At 45.4% G+C, this 21,380-nt stretch overlaps 1 protein-coding gene across 4 annotated transcripts in view; it reads right to left on the bottom strand.

The window, feature by feature from the left end:
* Positions 1-21,380, bottom strand: part of mcf2a (MCF.2 cell line derived transforming sequence a) — a 199,988-nt gene that overhangs the window by 18,480 nt on the left and 160,128 nt on the right. For all 4 annotated transcript variants that reach the window (XM_070882895.1, XM_070882893.1, XM_070882896.1 and 1 more), the window contains 6 exons: positions 21,037-21,162; positions 19,421-19,642; positions 16,466-16,558; positions 12,215-12,293; positions 7,137-7,188; positions 6,795-6,904 (listed from right to left, as the gene is read on the bottom strand). In XM_070882895.1, the coding sequence (XP_070738996.1) occupies positions 6,795-6,904; positions 7,137-7,188; positions 12,215-12,293; positions 16,466-16,558; positions 19,421-19,642; positions 21,037-21,162 (682 nt within the window). The remainder of the gene's footprint in view (positions 1-6,794; positions 6,905-7,136; positions 7,189-12,214; positions 12,294-16,465; positions 16,559-19,420; positions 19,643-21,036; positions 21,163-21,380) is intronic.

Below are 21,380 nucleotides of genomic sequence, written 5' to 3'. Positions count from 1 at the left end.
GTATTGTGTACTGCAGCTGCAGAGTTATAATAAACAGACAGGCAGCTTCCGGAAGAGAGCCTGTCATCTTAAGAACTGTGTGTGCGTGCTCTGTGAAGATATCACAGTTGGCGACTGAGGATGGAGATTTTTCGAATGTTTAAATCGTAAATTTTGTTGGTGAAGGATTCAGCCAGCTGACAGAAGATTTTGGAGGTTCCTGTCTTTGAAAAAAAAGCTACAAAATCCGAGGTAAACTACAGCACACGGTGAGAACAGCTAGAGATTAAACATGGCAGGTGTAATCGGATATTTGGGTGAATATAGACACGACCAGGAACGTTTTAAAGCGTATGTGGATCGGCTAGAAATGTATTTCACTGCAAATAACATAATCGAAGTTCCAAACAATACAGTCCAGAACCAGGCTGTATTGGAACGGAAGAAAGCGATTTTATTATCAGTGGCAGGTCCGACATTATACGAAACCCTTGTAAATTTGCTTGTGCCTGACGAGCCAAAGGACACAATGCTTAAAGAGATTTTAACGAATCTGGAGCAGCACTATAATCCCAAACCGTTAGAAATTGCTGAAAGCTATCGTTTCGGGATACGGAATCAAACAATTGATGAAAGTATCAATGATTATATCATAGCATTAAAAAAACCAGCGATGCACTGTAATTTTGGAAACTTTCAAAACCAAGCATTACGGGATCGTTTTGTTTGTGGGGTGAAAAATGATGCGATCAGAAGGAAGTTATTGACGATGGATGACTTGACTTTTGAGATTGCTTGTCAGACAGCGAGGTCGATGAGCACGGCCGAACAATATTCCCGAGAATTAAATAATGATTACAGTTGTCAGTCAACCGAGGTAAATCACCTGCAGGTTCAAAGTAAAAGACGGACATGGGCGAAAGTCTCAGAAACTGGAAATTCTACCAGAACGCTGAAGTCGTGCTATAGGTGCCTGGGACAACACATTGCTAAAAGTTGTTCATACGTGAAGGCAGAGTGTTTCTTCTGCAGAAAGACTGGGCATCTTGCAAAGGCATGCCGACTGAAGGGTAAACCATCTTTTAAAGCTATGAGTCCAACGTTCAAAGCTATTAATGGTAATCCAAAGAGACTGCATGGCTTGGAAGAACAACAGCAGGACGAGGAGATGTTAGAATTACACGTCATCAGGAGCACGAGGTTAACGGACAGCGATTCAGAAAGCATCAAAATCCACATAGATATTGCAGGATTCAAGATACCAATGGAAATTGACACGGGTACCTCCGTGAGTGTAGTACCGGAGTCACTGTACCATGACCAATTGCGTGATTTCCAACTGGAGAAATCCAAGATAGAGCTACGAGACTACTCGGGAGAGAAAATTCCTGTAGTAGGCTGTATCACCCGGTGATACATAAAGATCAATTTCAGAACTTGCCTCTAATAATAGTGAAAGGAGACAAGACTGTTTTACTAGGATGAAATTGGTTAAGCTCACTGAAGCTGGATTGGAGTAAGATCTTCTCTGTGGAAGCGAGATTTTCATCAACGGATGAGGTTATCAAACGGTATCCAAAGGTGTTCTGCGAAACAGGCAGTCCGATCCAAGGCTTCAAGGCGAGTGTCAGGGTACAGGAGGACGCTAGATCGGTTTACTACAAGCCACGTTCCGTACCATATGCACTCAAGGAGAAAGTTGAGCAAGAACTCAATGGACTAGAGACTGAGAACATTATTTGTAAGATAGATTGATGTAATTGGGCTACACCCATTGTTGTTGTACCTATGTCTGATGGGAAAGTAAGATTGTGTGTTGATTATAAGGTAACCGTAAACCAGGTTCTAGAGGGTAATGTCCCCAATACATTGCTGAATATAGAAGATTTGTTCACAGCACTGACAGGTGGTCAGATCTTCTCAAAACTGGATCTTACAAATGCCTACTTACAGCTTGAACTAGATGAGGAGTCCAAGTCATGTTTGAACTAGATTTTGCAAGTTATTGAAGGGGTAGTATGTTATTTGGATGACATACTAATTTCAGCACCAAATAGGCAAATTCATAATAAGATATTGAATAAAGTCCTCAAATGGCTAGAGAAGCACAGAGTATGAGTGTCTGCTCGTAAGTGTGAGTTATTTAAAAACTCAGTGGAGTACTTAGGGTACAGAGTAGACAAAGATGGTTTACATCCGACCAAGGAAAAATTGGATGCAATTAGAAATGCACCCACTCCCAGGAATGTCACTGAACTTTGTTCATTCTTGGGTCTTTTGAACTATTTTGGGAAGTTCCTACCAAATTTGGCTACAGTATTACATCCACTGAATGAACTTTTGAAAAAACAGGTCCAGTGGAAGTGGTCAAAAGAATGCGATACAGCATTCAAGGAGTGTAAAAACAAATTGGTAGAAAGCACCATGTTAGTTCACTATGACATATCTAAGGAGATTAAGCTAGCATGTGATGCCTCTCCGTATGGAGTTGGGGCAGTAATCTCTCACGTATCAAGTAGTGGGGAGGAGAGACCAATTGCTTTTGCTTCACTCACTCTCAGTGCCAGTGAGAAAAATTATGCGCAAATTGAAAGGGAAGCTTTGGCATTAATTTTTGGGGTCAAGAAGTTTCACAAATACTTGTATGGTCGTAAGTTTACCATCGTTACAGACCATAAGCCCCTAACAGCAATCCTCCATCCAAAGTCCCCAGTTCCAACATTAGCTGCAGCCTGAATTCAGAGATGGGCTTTGATTTTGCCAGTATATACATATGATATTGAATACAGACAATCAGCTGATCACCAGTAATGCTGATGCAATGTCTAGATTGCCTTCCCCATCACAGGTTGCACCCGATAGGGAAGAAGTGTTTTATTTTTCATACATTGATGAACTGCCAGTCACAGCTGGGGAGATTGGTAGAGCAACCAAACGTGATGTCAAAGGTGTATGAGTATATTGCAACTGGATGGCCAAACCAGGTAACAGACAAAGATACACATTCATTCTTCATTCGTAGGAATGAATTATCAGTAAAGATTGTATCATGTGGGGTGCAAGAGTGGTTATACCAAAGAAATTCAGGTCCAAATTATTAGGAGACCTCCATGACCAGCACCTGGGAATGTGCTTGAGCAAGAGTTTTTCACGCAGTTATTTATGGTGGCCAGGTCTTGATAAAGATATAGAGTACATTGTGAGTCACTGTACGACATGTCAATCAGTAAGCAAGCAACCACCACCAATACCATTACAGCCATGGAAATGGCCTCCCAGGGTGTGGCAAAGGCTACATATTGATTTTGCTGAATTAAATGGACAACAATTGTTCATTGTAATTGATAGCCATTCAAAGTGGGTTGAGGTGTTTCCAATGTGGAAAATAACAACAAGTAAAACATTGGACATTTTACAAAAATTATTTTCTGCATTTGGCCTCCCTGAAGAAATTGTTTCGGATAATGGACCACAATTTCGTTCAGAAGAATTTGCACAATTTACGAGCAAAAATGGTGTGAAACACACCAAGGTTCCACCATACCACCCTAGTGGAACCTTGGTGTGTTTGAATGGTGCAGCAGAGCGCACTGTACAAATTATCAAACGTGCCCTCTTAAAACAAATGTTAGATCCAAATTCAAGAAAACGACAGTTGTCATTGGATCACAAATTGGCTAATTTTTTGATTACATATCGAAATACTCCTGATACAACTACTGGTAGAACGCCAGCAGAGTTGTTTCTCAAATGACAGCCACGAACCAGATTCTCATTGTTAAAGCCAAATTTGGCACAGTCTGTAGAAGAGACACAAACTAGACAAAAAGAGAATCATGATCAAGGGAGACTAAAAGAGAGAGGAGTGAAATTAAACCAGAAGGTGAAAGTGAAGAACCATCACCATAAATGGTTAAAGTGGTTACCTGGAAGAGTGGAGAAGATATGTGATCCTCGCACATATTTGGTAAAGATGTTTGATAATGGACAGGTTAGGTTTGTCCATATTGATCATATTTTACCTACAGACATGGAAGGAGTTGAAGGTGTGAATGATTCAATTATTTCTAACTCATCAGATAGTTTTGATATACCAATATCCTAAATCCAATGTGCTGGAAACAAATCCAGGAGAGAATCAGAATGAAAGTCGGAGTCCAAGTCAGGGAAACAAAGAGCCTGAAGTTAGAGTGAGTGCAAATGAAAATCAAGGAAATTCCATGGAGGAAAATGTTCCTCAGGATGAGCCTCAAATGAGTGTGAAATCAACACCAAGTTTGGAAGGTTCTGTTCGAGAGTGAAGGTATTCTCTTCGAAACAGAAAACAAGTCGTAAAGTTAAATTTGTAAATATGTATAAAAATAAAGTTATTTATGATGTTTGTTATGATGGTTTTTTCATTAAGGAGGGAGAAGTGTGATGTCTGTAAGTGCTCGAAGCTTGTAATGATTGTCGCTCCATACTGTGGATGTGGACGTGTTGTGTACTGCAGCTGCAGAGTTATAATAAACAGACAGGCAGCTTCCGGACATCTTAAGAGCTGTGTGTGTGTGTTCTGTGAAGATATCACATCATGGTGCATCAGTCATTGAAAGTTGGCATGCAGGTACAGCAGGCGGTGAAGGCGGCAAATGGTATGTTGGCCTTCATAGCTAGGGGATTTGAGTATAGGAGCAGGGAGGTCTTACTGCAGTTGTACAGGGCCTTAGTGTGATCTCACCTGGAATATTGTGTTCAGTTTTGGTTTCCGAATCTGAGGAAGGTCGTTCTTGCTATTGAGGGAGTGCAGCGAAGGTTCACCAGACTGATTCCCGGGATGGCGGGACTGACATACGAGGAGAGACTGGATCGACTGGGCCTGTATTCACAGGAGTTTAGAAGGATGAGAGGGGATCTCATAGAAACATATAAAATTCTGACGGGACTGGACAGGTTAGATGCAGGAAGAATGTTCCCGATGTTGGGGAAGTCCAGAACCAGGGGACATAGTCTACGGATAAGGGGTAAGCCATTTAGGACTGAGATGAGGAGAAACTTCTTCACGCAGAGAGTTGTTAACCTGTGGAATTCCCTGCCGCAGAGAGTTGTTAATGCCAGTTCATTGGATATATTCAAGAGGGAGTTAGATATGGCCCTTACGGCTCAGGGGATCAAGGGATATGGAGAGAAAGCAGGAATGGGGTACTGAGGGAATGATGAGCCATGATCTTATTGAATGGTGGTGCGGGCTCGAAGGGCCGAATTGCCTACTCCTGCACCTATTTTCTATGTTTTCATGAGTATTTAATCATCTTTGAACAAAGCTTCATTGGTGGTGCCGTTTTCTGGCGGACCGGGTTCTTGGAACTGCCTGCTCTGTGGGGCTAAATTTACAGTGCAGAAAACATCACTTCAGCCTCAGAACTTCCTCTCAAAACCATGACCTTATCCTCCCTTCGTTATAGAAACCATCATCCTCGAGCACAAGGGTGCCATACACCACTACTCTCACTGGGACTACCAGTAATATTACTAGCAATACTAGTATTACCACTATCACTACTGGACCCATCGCCAAAATTATAAATAGACATGTGCAATGACATAGCCAGTAATGGTGCCACTTCACCTTATCCTTGAGTCATTCGCTTTATTCAAAATTCTAAGTAAAAGGAAGCGAGAGCGAGTTATGCGAAAGGAGTTTCTGAAGCTGACACCATGCAACTTTATCGCACAGAGCAGGCAGTTACAAGAAATCAGATAGCCTGAAAAGTACACAAGCAAAGCTTCACTTAAAGATGATTATACATCCTGATTAGAAATATCTGCATTTGACTGTGTGTGGATCTAAAAGACTTGCATTTATACGGCGCCTTTCATGACCATCGGACATCCCAAACAACCACTGAGCTAATGTAGGAAACACAGCAGAGAATTGCGCACAGCAAGCTCCCAGAAACAGCACTAAGATAATGACCAGATAATCTGTTTTTTTGTTATGTTGCTTAAGGGATAAATATTGGCCCCAGGACACTAGGGAGAACTCCCCTGCTCTTCTCTGATATAGTGCCATGGGATCTTTTACATCCAACGGAGAGGGCAGACAGGGCCTCGGTTTAACGTCTCATCCAAAAGACGACACCTCCGACAGTGCGGCACTCTCTCCACATTGCACTGGGGATGTCGGCCTAAATTTGTATGCTCAAGTCCCCGGAGTGGGATTTGAACTCACAACCTTCTGACTCAGGCGAGAGTGCTGCCCACTGAGCCATTGCCGACCCTGCAGCCTGTTACAGTAAAAACTGCCTACAACAATCCGGTAGTTTCATGATCACCATTACTGATACTAGCTTTTTATTTAATTAAAGTGCTTTACAGCCAATGAAGTACTTTTGGTGTGCAGTCGCTGTTGTAATGTGGGAAACGCGGCAGCAATATGTCCACAAACAGCAATGTGATATAGAGCAGATAATCTGTTTTTTTTAATGTTGATTGAGGGATAAATATTGGGCAGGACATCGGGGATAATTCCCCCGCTCTTCTTTGAAATAGTGCCGTGGGATCTCTTACATCCACCTGAGGGGGGCAGACCTCAGCTTAACCTTACATCTGAAAGATGGCACCTCCGACAGTGCAGCACTCCCTCGGCAGTGCACTGGGAGCATCAGCCTAGCTTGTTGTGCTCAAGTCTCTGGAGTGCGGATTTGAACCCACAACCTTCTGGCTCTGAGGTGAGAGTGCTACCCACCGAACCACGGCTGACCCTGCAGCCCGATACAGTAAAAGCTGCCTGCTCCTTTAAGAGCAGAGCTATGAGACTGGGCAGTCCGCAATACCTTTCCGGGTTGAGTGATGATGCGATGAGAGGGGGAAGTTTTCTAAAACCACAGGACTTGTGAGGTCAGAGTCATTTTCCTCCGAACTCAAAGAGGCCCTCTTCTGTTTCCTGTAGGGGAAAAAAAAATCAATCAGAAAATGACCTTAGATGGGATAACAACGGAATTCCATAGCCGTACATTAGCTTTCACACTTAAGAACTGCTCAGGTCTCTGGAACTGCATGAGCCGTATCTCTCAGATTGCACAAAGCTAATGCAAAATTGATTAGATCTATTTCATTCCTTTGCACGGCAAACACAGCGTCTGCCATCAGAGTTTATGGACTATTTTAACACTTACCCTGGGGACAGAAGAATCTGATCTGTAAGATGATGATGAGAATGGCTGTCGTCTGTGAAAGAGAGGCACAGTGAGAGATTTATCAGGCATTGCTGTAACCCAGGGTCTGGCTGTATATCTGCTTTCAATCAGTCTCCAATAAAATAAATGGCCCCAAATAAGTGGAGGTGAAATGCTTCACCACAAATGGCTATTGACTCAGTCACTGGAACATCATTTAAAAGGGAATTGGTATTTAAGAAAGAAGATTGTAAAAGGATAAGAGAGATGGGATGACAGCAGATAGCTCCATTTGAAGAAGTAGCGTAGAAGCAGGAGGAAGCCATTCAGCCCCTCGAGCCTGTTCTGCCATTCAATTAGATCACGGCTGATCTGTATCTTAGCTCCATCTACCCGCCTTGGTTCCATAACCCTTAATACCCTGTATCTTAGCTCCATCTACCCGCCTTGGTTCCATAACCATTAATAGCCTTGCCTAATGAAAATCTATCGATCTCAGTTTTGACATTTTCAATTGACCCCCAGCCTCAACAGCTTTTTGGGGGGGGGAAGAGAGTTCCAGTTGTCCAGTGCCCTTTGTGTGAAGACGTGCTTCCTGACATTATACCTGAACGGCCTGGCTCTAATTATAACAGTAATGCCCCCTTGTTCCGGACTCCCCCCACCAGAGGCACAGACATGCCTGGCCAAATCTGTCCTTTTATGAAATTGGGGGGGGTGAGAACACTGAAAGAAAATCTGTTTGACAAAAGTCCGAGGGGCTGGATTTCCCGGCCCTCTGCGGTCCATTTTCCGCCCCGGAGCGGCGGTGATGACGGGGCGAGATGTTCTGGGTGGACGGTCAGCCTCCAGCGCCCCGCGGCGATCCTCGGGTCCGGTTTAGTGGCGGTGCGGAGCAGCACCGCTCGGAAGAGCTGCGCCCGGTGTGCAACGCCCCCGGTCGCGACACCAGCACGAGTTTGTGCTCCTGTCCGACTTGTCCGCCCCACAGCGCGCCCCGCAGCAACCGCCCGGGAAATCAGGGCGGTCCCACCATCCCGTCGGTGGACAGGTGAGGAATGGACTCCTGAGGTAAATGCGATTGTTTGCTTTTTAAATTTTTTTTGTGATTGGTTTTTGGGCTTTACAGGTTTTTATTTCCCCCCACCCTCCCAGGCGTCTCTGGGAGTGCTCCCGACCCGGCTCTTTAGCTCGGGAGTTTCCCACGGTAACGCCCCACGAGAGGTGTACAACGCCTCCCTTAGCGCTGCGCCCCCTGACTCAGGGCCCAGCTGCCCAAACTTACCCACTGAGGCACAAACTGTTCCCGGGCGCTAACTTTTCCGCCCCGTCGCCATTACCGGCCCAAAATCATCATCGCCAAAAATCCAGCCCTGCGTCTGTCACGGAAGGGCCCTCTGCCCAGATCTCACATTTTTGGTTGTGTACTGTTTACATTTTCATACTTCTGACAGGTTCAGAGAATCATAGAATGACACAGCAAAGGAGGCCATTCGGCCCATCGTGTCTGTGTCGTCTCTATGGTAGACCGATCCAATTAGTCCCACTCCCCCTGCTCTTTCTCCAGAGCCCTGCTATTCTTCCCCTTCAAATATTAATCGAATCCCCTTTTGAAAATTACTATTGAATCTGCTCCCACCATCCTTTCAGGCAGCATGTTCACGATCACAACAACTCGCTGTGTGAAAAATGTTTCCTCATCGCCCCCCTCTGGTTCTTTTGTCAATTATCCTAAATCTGCATCCTATGGTTACCCTCCTGCCACTGGAAACAGTTTCTTCTTATTTACTCTATCAATAACCCCTGATAATTTTTAACACCTCCAGGGCTACTGAGAAAGGCTGGGGGAGTGGGACTGGCTGAGGTGCTCTTGCAGAGAGCCGGCACGGGCTCGACGGGCCGAATAGCCTCCTTCTGTGCTGTAACCATTTTAAGATTCTTGGAGTCTATTCAATTCAATCAGGGCAGATCTGCACCACAACTCTATTTTCTCACCCTGATGCTCCATATCCCTTCATTCCCTTAACCATCAGTTCTGAAAATTCCATCTGACTCCCAACATCCTACATTACAACAGTGAATACACGTCAAAAAAGTACTTAATTGGCTGTGAAGCGTTTTGGAACATCCTGAGGTTAAGTAAGACACTATATAGAAAGGCAAGTCTTCGGGCTGGATTTTTGGCGTTGATGTTTTCGGGGCAGTAATGGCGGCAGTAAAGTTAGCGCCCGGGAACAGTTTGCGCCTCAGTCGGTAAGTTTAGGCAGCTGAGCCCTGAGTCAGGGGGCCCAACGCTAAGGGAGGCGTTGCACACCCCTCGTGGAGCGTTACCGTGGGAAACTCCCGAGCTACAGAGCCGGGCCGGGAGCACACCCAGAGATGCCTGGGGAGGGTGGGCGGGAGGGGGAGAAACCTAAAAAAATCCATAGAAACATTCCCAAAACATAGCCCACCCCACCACAACACAAATTGCTAAAAACATTAAAAGAACAAACAATCGCACTTACCTCAGGAGTCCATTCCTCACCTGTCTACCAACGGGATGGTGGGACAGCCCTGATTTCCCGGGCGGTCACTGCGGGGTGCGCTGCGGGGCGGACGGGTCAGGAAGGAACACAAACTCGCGCCGGTGTCACGACCGGGGACGTTGCACACCGGGCGCAGCTCTTCCGAGCGGTGCTGCTCCGCGCCGCCACTAAACCCAACCCGAGGATCGCCGCGGGGCGCTGGAGGCTGGCCACCCACCCAGAACACATCAGCCCTGCCATCGCCAATGTTTTTAGTGTCTTCTTCCGTGAAGACCGATACAAAATATTTGTTCTAAGTTTCTGCCATTTCCATGTTCCCCATTATTAATTCCCCAGTTTCATCCTCTAAGGGACCGTTTACTTTCGCCACTCTCTTCCTTTTTATATACCTATAGAAACTCTTACTATCTGTTTTTATATTTCTTGCTAGTTTACTCTCATAATCTATCTTCCCGCTCTTTATTATTTATTTAGTCATTCTTTTGCTGGTTTTTAAAAGTTTCCCAATCTTCTGGCCTCCCACTAGTCTTGGCCACATTGTATGCCCTTGTTTTCAATTTAATGCCATCCTTTATTTCCTTAGTTAGCTATAGATGGTTATCCTTTCTCTTAAAGTCTTTCCTTCTCAATGGGATATATCTTTGTTGAGAGTTATGAAATATCTCCTTAAATGTCTGCCACTGCTCATCAACCGTCCCACACTTTAGTCTATTTTCCCAGTCCACTTTAGCCAACTCTGCCCTCATATCTTTGTAGTCTCCTTTATTTAAGCTCAGAACACTGGTTTGAGAACCAACTTTCTCACCCTCCAACTGAATTTGAAATTCAACCATGTTATGGTCACTCGTTCCTAGAGGATCCTTTACGAGGGGATCATTTATTAAACCTGTCTCATTACACAGTACCAGATCTAAGATAGCTTGCTCCTTGGTTGGTTCTGCAACATACTGTTCAAGGAAACTATCCTGGATACACTCTATGAACTCTTCCTCAAGGCAACCCTGGCCAATTTGATTTGCTCAATCAATATAAAGATTAAAATCGCCCATGATTGCTGCCGTACCTTTTTTACAAGCCTCCATAATTTCCTGATTTATACTCCGTCCAACAGTGTTAGCTACTGTTAGGGGGCCTATAGACTACGCCCACCAATGACTTCTTCCCCTTATTATTCCTTACTTCACACAAACTGATTCTACATCTTGATCTTCTGAGCCAATATCGTTTCTCACTAATGCATTGATCTCATCCTTTATTAACAGTGCTACCCCACCTCTTTTTCCTTTCTGTCTGTCCTCCTGAATTGTCAAATACCCCTGAATATTTAGTTCCCAGCCTTGGTCACCTTGCAACCATGTCTCTGTAGTGGCTATCAGATCATACCCATTTATATCTATTCATGCCATCAACTCATCTATTTTATTACGAATGCTGCGAGCAGTCAGATAAAGGGTTTTTAATTTAGTTTTTTTTACAATTTTTCTTGGTTTTGACCCGACTTTCTGATTCACCTTTATGTTTATACATTTTGTCCCTTCCTGGTCCACTCTGGTTGTCATTTCCCCCAGTGCTACCCTGCTCTTTGACTTTTTAAATTTCCGCTCAGCTGAACCCCCCCCTCCCCCTACCCCAATATGTTTAAAGCCCTCTCTGCAGCCCTAGTTATTTGATTCGCCAGGACCCTAGTCCCAGCACGGTTCAAGTGAAGTCCGTACCATCGGAACAGCTCCCTCTTACCCCAGTACTGGTGCCAGTGCCCCACGAACTGAAACCCATTTCTCCCACACCTGACTTTGAGCCACATGTTTAACTCTCTGATCATATTTACCCTTTGCAAATTTGCTCATGGGTCTGAGGCAAGAAGGTTCAAAACCTGATTTCAAATGACCAGCCAGCCCTGAACCAACGTCGACCTGAAAAGTACAGCTTTGCACTGTGTGCGTAGCTGCTGCCAATTGAGAACATAAGAAATAGGAGCAGGAGTAGGCCATACGGCCCCTCGAGCCTGCTCTGCCATTTAATACGATCATGGCTGATCTGATCATGGACTCAGCTCCACTTCCCCAGCCGCTTCCTATAGCTCCTTATTCCCTTATCAGTTAAGAAGCTAGCTCTGTCTTAAATTTATTCAATGACCCAGCTTCCACAGCTCTCTGAGGCAGCGAATTCCACAGATTTACAACCCTCAGAGAGAAGAAATTCATCCTCATCTCAGTTTTAAATGGGTGGCCCCTTATTCCAAGATCGGTGGAAACATCATCTCTGTATCCACTTTGTCAAGCCCCTTCATAATATACGTTTCGATAAGATCACCTCTCATTCTTCTGAATTCCAATGAGTAGAGGCCCAACCTCCTCAACCTTTCCTCATAAGTCAACTCCCTCATCTCTGGAATCACCGGAACTTGGCAAGGCAGGAATTGTGACTCCATCGCGAGGTTGTCTCACTCCATTGCGCAGTCAGTAGAAGTGCCTAACCTCGTCTTCACTTTTCAACATCACAATGAAAGAACTTTCTAGAACCCAGCGTCAGCGCAAAGCAGCGAAGTACCTCGGAGGAGACTCTGTTGATTTGTTAGCACTTTCCTCATCTCACTTAACCAGGCCATCTTCACATCCAGTGTTGGAGCCTGAGAACACACAGAGAATATCGGTCTGCACAGGGTAAATACTTTCAACCTTGTTCTCCCGTGGCAAAGCCTTTGTTTGCTGAGATCTTGACTGCCGACATGTCAAATAACACGTTCTCACACACTGCAATTGATTCTCACACGGGTTTGAACTTGTAATTGGGGCCGTGATCACAGAGGGTGATGTTTCTCAGTGGCCCCTCTGCCCACTGATTGCAGAGGGGATTAAAACAATGTTCATGTTTTTCCTCCAGCCCAATCCCGGCCTCGTTCGCACCCTCACAGAGTGGGGGTGTGGGGGTGTGGAATGTCGCTCTGAGTCCCAACACCCCTGCATGAGGGTGCACCTTGTTGTGCCAACGAGGGCACAGCAAACAGTCCCTGCTATGTTATCAACCCGGTCGCTGGGATTTGGAACAGGGTCAGCTGGTGGCCGTAGTGAGACTCTGTCACACTTCCTACCCCCGAGGGTGGATCTCAGGATTTCCAGGCTGATGCCTCATTCTACTGCTTAAAAATAAAATTGTATGTATGTAGTTCCTCTGCATTCTTGAAATAAATGCTCAGGTCAGACGGCCAGCTACAATCGAGTATGGTAGTGGCTTTTATTATTCATTCCTGGGATGCGGACGTTGCTGGTATTTATTGTACATCTTTAATTACCCCTTGAGAAGGTGGTGGTGAGCCACCATTTTAGAATGGCAGTTAAGAGTCAACCACATTGCTGTGGGTCTGGAGTCACATATAGGCCAGACCGGGTAAGGACAGCAGAGTTCCTTCCCGAAAGGGCATTAGTGAAACAGATGGGTTTTTACAACAATCCAGTAGTTTCATGGTCACCATTACTGATACTGTTTTTTTATTTATTCACAATTTATTTAACTAAGTGAATTCCCGAGCTGCGGTGGTGGGATTTGAACTCATGTCTCTGGATCATTACCCCAGGCCTCTGGATTACTGGTCCAGTAACATTACCACTGTGCTACCGTACCCTTAGCAGTAGTTATGTTACTGGACTAATCATCCTGAGAACGTGAGTTTATAATCCTTCTGCAGTTTGAGAATTTGAATTCAGTTCATAAAAATCTGAAAATAAAAAGCTAGTATCAGTGATGGTGACCATGAAACCATCGGATTGTCATAAAAACCCATCTGGTTCACTAATGTTCTTTAGGGAAGGAAATCTGCCGCCCTTACCCGGTCTGGGCCGATATGTGACTCCAGACCCACAGCAATGTGGTTGAACATAGGAACATGAGAAATAGGAGCAGGAGTAGGCCATATGGCCCCGCAAGGCTGCTCCACCATTTAATACGATCATGGTTGATCCAATCATAAGACTCAGCTCCACTTCCCCGGCCGCTCCCTATAGCTCCTTATTCCCTTATCAGTTAAGAAGCTATCTCTGTCTTAAATTTATTCATGACCCAGCTTCCACAGCTCTCTGAGGCAGCAAATTCCATAGATTTACAACCCTCAGAGAAGAAATACCTCCTCATCTCAGTTTTAAATGGGCGGCCCCTTATTCTAAGATTATGTCCCCTAGTTCTATTCTCCCTTATCAGTGGAAACATCCTCTCCGCATCCACCTTGTCAAGTCCCCTAATAATCTTATACATTTCGATAAGATCACCTCTCATTCTTCTGAATTCCAATGAGTAGAGGCCCAACCTACTCAACCTTCCCTCATAAGTCAACCCCCTCATTCCCGGAATCAACCTTGTGAACCTTCTCTGAACTGCCTCCAAAGCAAGTATCTCCTTTCGTAAATATGGAAACCAAAACTGTACGCAGTATTCCAGGTGTGGGCTTGATTTTAAACTGCCCTCTGAAATGGCCCAGCAAGACACTCAGTTGCATCCAAACCCCTGCAAAGGACATCACACAGATAGCAGCGGTTTGAGAACAAGTCCCATCTCCACCTTCTCAGAGCAACTCGAGATGGCCAATAAACATCGGCCTTGCCAGTGATGCCCACATCCCGAGAATTTATGTTAAAAGATCGGAACACTGGGTTTATTTGTGAAAACATAAATTAAGAAGCTGCAGCTATTCCGGCTCTGGTAGCGAGAAATGTTCATTCGATACGGTGTGATATCTGCAGGGTGCATCTCGAGGATCAGGTCTCGATTTTAACACACAGACCCTGAGAATCCAAGGGTCCAAGCTAGAGTGCCTAGATATACCCACTGCCAACCTCTGCCAATGACCCCGGGGTCAGGAGAACATTCCCCACTTTGCATATCCATGGCGAGTGCCTGTGCCGCTGGGGGGTACAAGCTGGGGTATCTGCACCCCCCCCCTCCCCCCGACACACGAAGGAGGCTGCATTCTGCTAGGTCTGGGGAAGGAGTGCCTCAGCACATTCGCGTGCCCCTCCACACGCAAGGAATTAGTGCCCCTTCTTCCTACCCCGCTTTGTAAAGGAGCTACAATTTTTTTAAGAAAAATTGCCCGCTCTTGGAGTGTCCAGGCCACTTGCTGGTGCCCACTTCTGCCATTCAGTGGGGCGGTACGTCTGGTGGAACCAGGACTGCCAGCTGCCGAGGGCCCACTGGTTACCGAGAGACCGGGATGCAGGACCTCCCAAGAGAAGGGAGTCACTCTCCCTCGCCTCACCCTGTCCAATGCTGCTGGCCGTGTTTGGGGCGGATAGAAGCTCTGACCATTCTGAGGCAAGGCCTGGGCCTGGTCCGATTTGCAGATATTCTGCTTCTCCCGGCTATAGTTACGGTGGGAGTATACAAGAAGGGCACAGCCAGTGTGAGCAACAATGATGAAAACAAGTTAGAGATTCACTTCAGAATCCAGCCCCTAATGGCCAAGGACGAGACAAGACCGGCTGGATCCTCTTGCTCAAACTGAGTTCTAATTTACTGTAGCTCAGTTACTATTTCCTCCAAAGGCTGTACATGGATCTAAATGTAAGATCGATGTCAGCAACTTGCCAAGGCCGCTTCGACAGCAACCCCCGCGATCTCTACCGCCTAGAGGACAAGGGCAGCAGGCGCATGGGAACACCACCACCTCCACGTTCCCCTCCAAGTCACACACCATCCTGACTTGGAAATATATCGGCTGTTCCTTCATTGTCGCTGGGTCACAATCCTGGAACTCCCTCCCTAACAGCACTGTGGGAGCACCTTCACAACATAAGAACATAAGAAATAAGAACAGGAGTAGGCCGTACGGCTCCTCGAGCCTGCTCCGCCATTCAATAAGATCATGGCTGATCCGATCATGGACTCAGCTCCACTTCCCCACCCACTCTCCATAAACCCTTATCGTTTAAAAAACTGTCTATTTCTGTCTTAAATTTATTCAATATCCCAGCTTTCACAGCTCTCTGAGGCAGCGAATTCCAAAGATTTACAACCCTCAGAGAAGAAATTTCTCCTCATCTCTGTTTTAAATGGGCGGCCCCTTATTCTAAGATCATGCCCTCTAGTTCTAGTCTCCGTCAGTGGAAACATCCTCTCTGCATCCACCTTGTCAAGCCCCCTCATAATCTTATATATTTTGATAAGATCGCCTCTCATTCTTCTGAATTCAAGTGAGTAGAGGCCCAACCTACTCATACTTTCCTCATAAGTCAACCGCCTCATCCCCGGAATCAACCTAGTGAACCTTCTCTGAACTGCCTTCAAAGCAAGTGTATCCTTTCGTAAATATGGAAACCAAAACTGCACACAGTATTCCAGGTGTGGCCTCACTAATACCTTGTATAACTATAGTAAGACTTCCCTGCTTTTATACTCCATCCCCTTTGCAATAAAGGCCAAGATACCATTGGCCTTCCTGATCACTTGCTGTACCTGCATACTAACCTTGTGTTTCATGCACAAGTACCCCCAGGTCCCGCTGTACTGTGATACATTGCAATCTTTCTCCATTTAAATAATAGCTTGCTCTTTGATTTTTTTCTGCCACACTTTCCAACATTATACTTCATCTGCCAAATTTTTGCCCACTCACACGGACTGCAGCGATTCAAGAAGGCGGCTCACCACCACCTTCTCAAGGGCAATTAGGGATGGGCAATAAATGCCGGCCTTGCCAGCGACGCCCGCATCCCAAGAATGAATATATCTGTAAAAGAAGTCAGTTCGCTGAGTTCCGCAGTTAAAAGCAAGTCAAATCCTTCAAACATATTCCATTCATTCTGGACTTACTTGGATGAGATACACTTCCTCCCGTCCACTATACCAGACTTCAAACTTCCTGATATCCCCTTTAACATTCTCAGTGATCCCGACAGCGCTCATCTGGCAAATGAAGTGCAAGAAACTTTGTTATACTGCTCTGATCTTGCAGCACTGGATTTATGTAGAATATCTTTGAAAAAGAACCACAGCATGTAAACAATGGCAAGACTCAAATGCAAAGGGCTAATGGGCCATCACCCTGAATCACGACCATTAAGCTGCGTTAGTTTTCTTAATGTGAATCATTCCCTTCCTAGCTCCCTTCAATCCCACTGTACTGACCGCGGTGAAATGGGCGGACACGTGGCAGATGAAATTTAACGCAGGAAAGTGCGTTTTTGATAGAGTACAAAAACAAGGAAGTTATGATGAACCTGTATAAAACACTGGTTCGGCCTCAACTGGAGTATTGTGCCCAATTCTGGGCACCGCACTTTAGGAAGGATGTGAAGGCCTTAGAGAGGGTGCAGAAAAGATTTACGAGAATGATTCCAGGGATGAGGGAGTTCAGTTACGTGGATAGACTGGAGAAGCTGGGGTTGTTCTCCTTGGAGCAGAGAAGGTTGAAAGGAGATTTGATCGAGGTGTTCAAAATCATGAGGGATCTGGAGAGAGTAGATCGAGAGAAATTGTTCCCATTGGCGGAAGGGTCAAGAACCAGAGGACACAGATTTAAGGTGATTGGCAGAAGAACCAAAGGTGACATGAGGAAAAACATTTTCACGCAGCGAGTGGTTAGGATCTGGAATGCACTGCCTGAGAGGGTGGTGGAGGCAGACTCAATCACAGCTTTCAAAATGGAGTTGGATAAGTACCTGAAGGAAAAAAAATTGCAGGGCTACGAGGAAAGGGTGGGGGAGTGGGACTGGCTGAAGTGCTCTTGCAGAGAGCCAGCACGGGCTCGACGGGCCGAATGGCCTCCTTCTGTGCTGTAACCATTCTGTGATTGTGTGTGTTCTGGTTGTAATTCCAACCTGGATTGCATTTATATTGGATTGCAAAATGACTTGCAATGCAGGTCCTTTCATGTCATGACAAAGTGCTTTACAACCAATGAAATAGCTTTGACAGTATAGTCACTGTCCTAATGTAGACAAATAATGCGCACAACAAGATCCCACAAACAGCAATGAAATAAATGGTCAGATCATCTCATGTGTTAGGTGAGAGATAAATGCTGGGCAGGACACCACGGAGAACTCCTTTGCTCTTCTTTGACTAGCGTCATGGGATCTTTCACATCCACCTGAGTGGGCAGAAGGGGCCTCGGTTTAACATCTCATCTGAAAGACTGCACCTCTGACAGTGCAGCACTCCCGTTATACTGCACTTGGAGTCATCATCATCATAGGCAGTCCCATCAAGAGGATGACTTGCTTCCATGCCAAAAAGGGATGAGTTCACAGGTGTTTCAATGAAGGACCTAATATTCCAGATCCCGAACTACATCGTGAAGGGTGGAAGATGCCTGAGCGTGGATTTTTTTTAACGTGTGGTGGCCGTTGCACACCAGCCACCATACAATGACAGAGCTAGGTCTTGGTCCAGTGGCAAGGATTACCCAAGACTAACTGGAGACCAGCTCTGCTGCACAGAACGAACGCGCACGCAGTGTGGGCTGGCCCGTGCTGCCCCTGGGCCCTCGCTGCTTCTGGGCCTCAGATTCACGCCTCTCCTGGGCCCTGAGGTGTCAGCTCAGTAAACACACTGAAGGCTGTGGAGTGGAGCTTGAACCCAGGCCTTTCTGACTCAGAGGCAAGAGTGCTAGCAAGTGACGATTCACCTCACAATGTTGACTGATGTTCATAGAAACATAGAAACATAGAAAATAGGTGCAGGAGTAGGCCATTCGGCCCTTCGAGCCTGCACCGCCATTCAATGAGTTCATGGCTGAACATGCAACTTCAGTACCCCATTCCTGCTTTCTCGCCAAACCCCTTGATCCCCCTAGTAGTAAGGACTTCATCTATAGAAACATAGAAAATATCTATAGAAACATAGAAAATATGTTATCCTTGGTTATCAGACTGGGACACCTACATTCGGTGATCTTCCCTGTTGGCCAACTGCAGAAACAGCAGTGCGTTTAATCCCTCTGGAGAGGGAGAACTGACGGGGTTAAACCGGATAGCAGATGACATGCCGGTATTGAGTCACCAGCGGTCAGCTGGGAGAGAGGCCTCCTGCCTGTCCGATGTGCAACGGGTCAAGGGTGCTTGGAGGAAGCAGCGGGGAGGGGGGCTGGGGGGATAAAGAGAAGCGGTACAAAAATAGAAAGGAGGGTAAATTGAGTGGAACGGCGCTCCCGACGAGGAACTTCCCCCCGAAGGGAGCAGGGGCTGGATCTCATAATGTACAGACAGAAATAATACACGCAGATTTACCCTCAGCAAACAACAACCAAAAAATGAATTTGTTTTTGATGGACACACTGGTTCTCTTTAACTGGTATCCATCAGTGATTAACATTCACCCCAATTACAGAAAATAAGTTGGTCAGAATAACTCTCTAAATGTGTTGCCGTGTGCCTGTTAACGAGACCAGTGCTCACTTTCTTGTCAAAGTGTTAAAAATCAACATGTAAACCCCAGAAACTTCGGCTATGGACCTGAAAATGCACTTTAGTTGTATTTATGATATTTACATTTGGATAATAAGGGAATCAAGGGATATGGAGATCGGGCGGGAAAGTGGAGTTGAGATCGAAGATCAGCCATGATCGTATTGAATGGCGGAACAGACTCGAGGGGCCGAATGGCCTTCTCCTGCTCGTAATTCTTATGGGGTTACCGCGCTGTAGTGCTGCCCCATGACCCGCGTGTGACCTTGGAGCGAGCTGATTGGCCGGGAGCGCGGGGGTCACTGAATTCACTCTGTGAAGGTAAAACCGTAATGGCAAATGGTCGGATTGTCTGTCTTACTTTTAAGTAATGTTTGAAACTGTAAGAAGGTGCTTTGTCGTAACCTTCTCCATGTTCCTCACGCTTCTTACAGAACAGGAGTGCGGTCTCGTGAAGGAAGAGGTGGCGCTGCATTGGTTTGAAGCGTGCGAGGTCCTTCATTTTGGTGGGGCCTTTCTTGTGATTTATCCAGACATTGAACGAGCCCTGCATCAATACCCGGCCAAATTCCTCCAGGTTGCCCTGCCAATCAGAAGATGGCACGTTGGGTTAATTTAGGGTTGAGTTTGCGTTTTAGCCATTACTGTGTAATTATTAAAAGAATGTAATTAATAACCATTTAAAAAGTATAAGCATTCAAATATTTAACTCTGTCGTTACCAGAACTTGTACTTTTTGCTTTTCACATATCCTTTTTGTAAATTCATTCAGGGATGTGGGCGTCGCTGGCAAGGCCGGCATTTATTGCCCATCCCTAATCGCCCCTTGAGAAGGTGGTGGTGAGCCACCTTCTTGAACCGCTGCAGTCCGTGTGGTGAAGGTGCTCCCATAGTGCTTAATTCTCTCATCCCTTTTACTCCATTCACTCTCTTTACAAAGATACAAGAGGAAGAGCGGGAATAGCACATCCAGCCAGAGATGATGCGACCACGAACATGAACAACCCACCCTCTAACCGTGAAATCTCCTGGGGGAGGCAAAAAGCCAGGAGGAAAAACCGCCTGAGGTCAATTCAGAACAAAAGGCTGGACTCCCAATACATCCTAATGCCAAGTGATGCGAGACAAACAAATCTAGATCAGAGATTCATCTCCGACATATCTTCACTCTTCAAGACACGAAGCAGTGAATGATGGACTAGGGATGAACTAGTATAAAGGGTTAGTGATGAACTAATAAAAGGGGCTGGTGATGAACTAGTATAACGAGTTAATGATGAATAGTATAAGTGCTTAATGATGAATGAGTATAAGGAGTTAGTGATGAACTACTATAAGTCGTTAATGATGAATTAGTAGAAGGGGTTAGTGATGAACTAGCACAAGGGGTTAGTGATAAACTAGTACAAGAGGTTAGTGATAAACTAGTATAAGGAGTTAGTGATGAACTAGTATAAGGAATTAGTGATGAATTAGTATAAGGAATTAGTGATGAATTAGTATTGGAATTAATAATGAATTAGTATAACCAGTTAGTGATGAACTAGTATAAGTCATTAATGATGAATTAGTAGAAGGGGTTAGTGATGAATTAGTACAAGTGGTTAGTGATGAACTAGTATAGGGAGTTAGTGATGAACTAGTATAAATCGTTAATGATGAATTAGTAAGGAATTAATGATGAACTAGTATAAGAGGGTAGTGATGAATTAGTATCGGAGTTAATAATGAATTACTTTAAGCAGTTAGTGGTGAACTAGTGTAAGGGGTTGGCGATGAACCCTGATAGAAGCAGTGTGTGCAGGCAAGTTAGTTTGCCCACTGGACTGTAATGTTTAAATCAGATATAATGTCACCGATATCTTGCTTTGCATAATTTTCCTGGAATGTGAAAGTTTGATGATTTTGGAATGAATGCATGTCTTTTTCACAAATGACTGCTCGTGCCAGGTTCCTACTGCCCGACTGGGTACTTACATTATATCCTGTTATAGCAATCTGGTGCATGGAGTCATTAACTGACTTCAGTAAGTTCAGCATGGTGGTTAGCGCCTCCTGTAACTCTTGCGTTCCATCGCTGTTGCTACTGAACTTCAACAATTCCTGCCAGGGTGCACAGCAAGTTGCAAATTATTCCACAGCAACATGTCAGTAATCCGACGAGTCGGCATTAGCTTCGTGTAATTTTACCAAGGTTGGCACCTCCATTAACGAGTAGGCAGATGAGCTTTAAGCCTTTCTTTGCTGTTATCAGTTTCACTTATCTCTACTCTTCGGGCTGGATTTTCGTTGGGCCTGTGCATTAGTTTGCACCCCGGGGG

Source organism: Pristiophorus japonicus, chromosome 6 (assembly GCF_044704955.1).
Source record: "Pristiophorus japonicus isolate sPriJap1 chromosome 6, sPriJap1.hap1, whole genome shotgun sequence".
In the NCBI taxonomy this organism is placed as follows: Eukaryota; Metazoa; Chordata; class Chondrichthyes; family Pristiophoridae; genus Pristiophorus; species Pristiophorus japonicus.
This window is presented reverse-complemented; position numbering and strand designations above follow the sequence as displayed.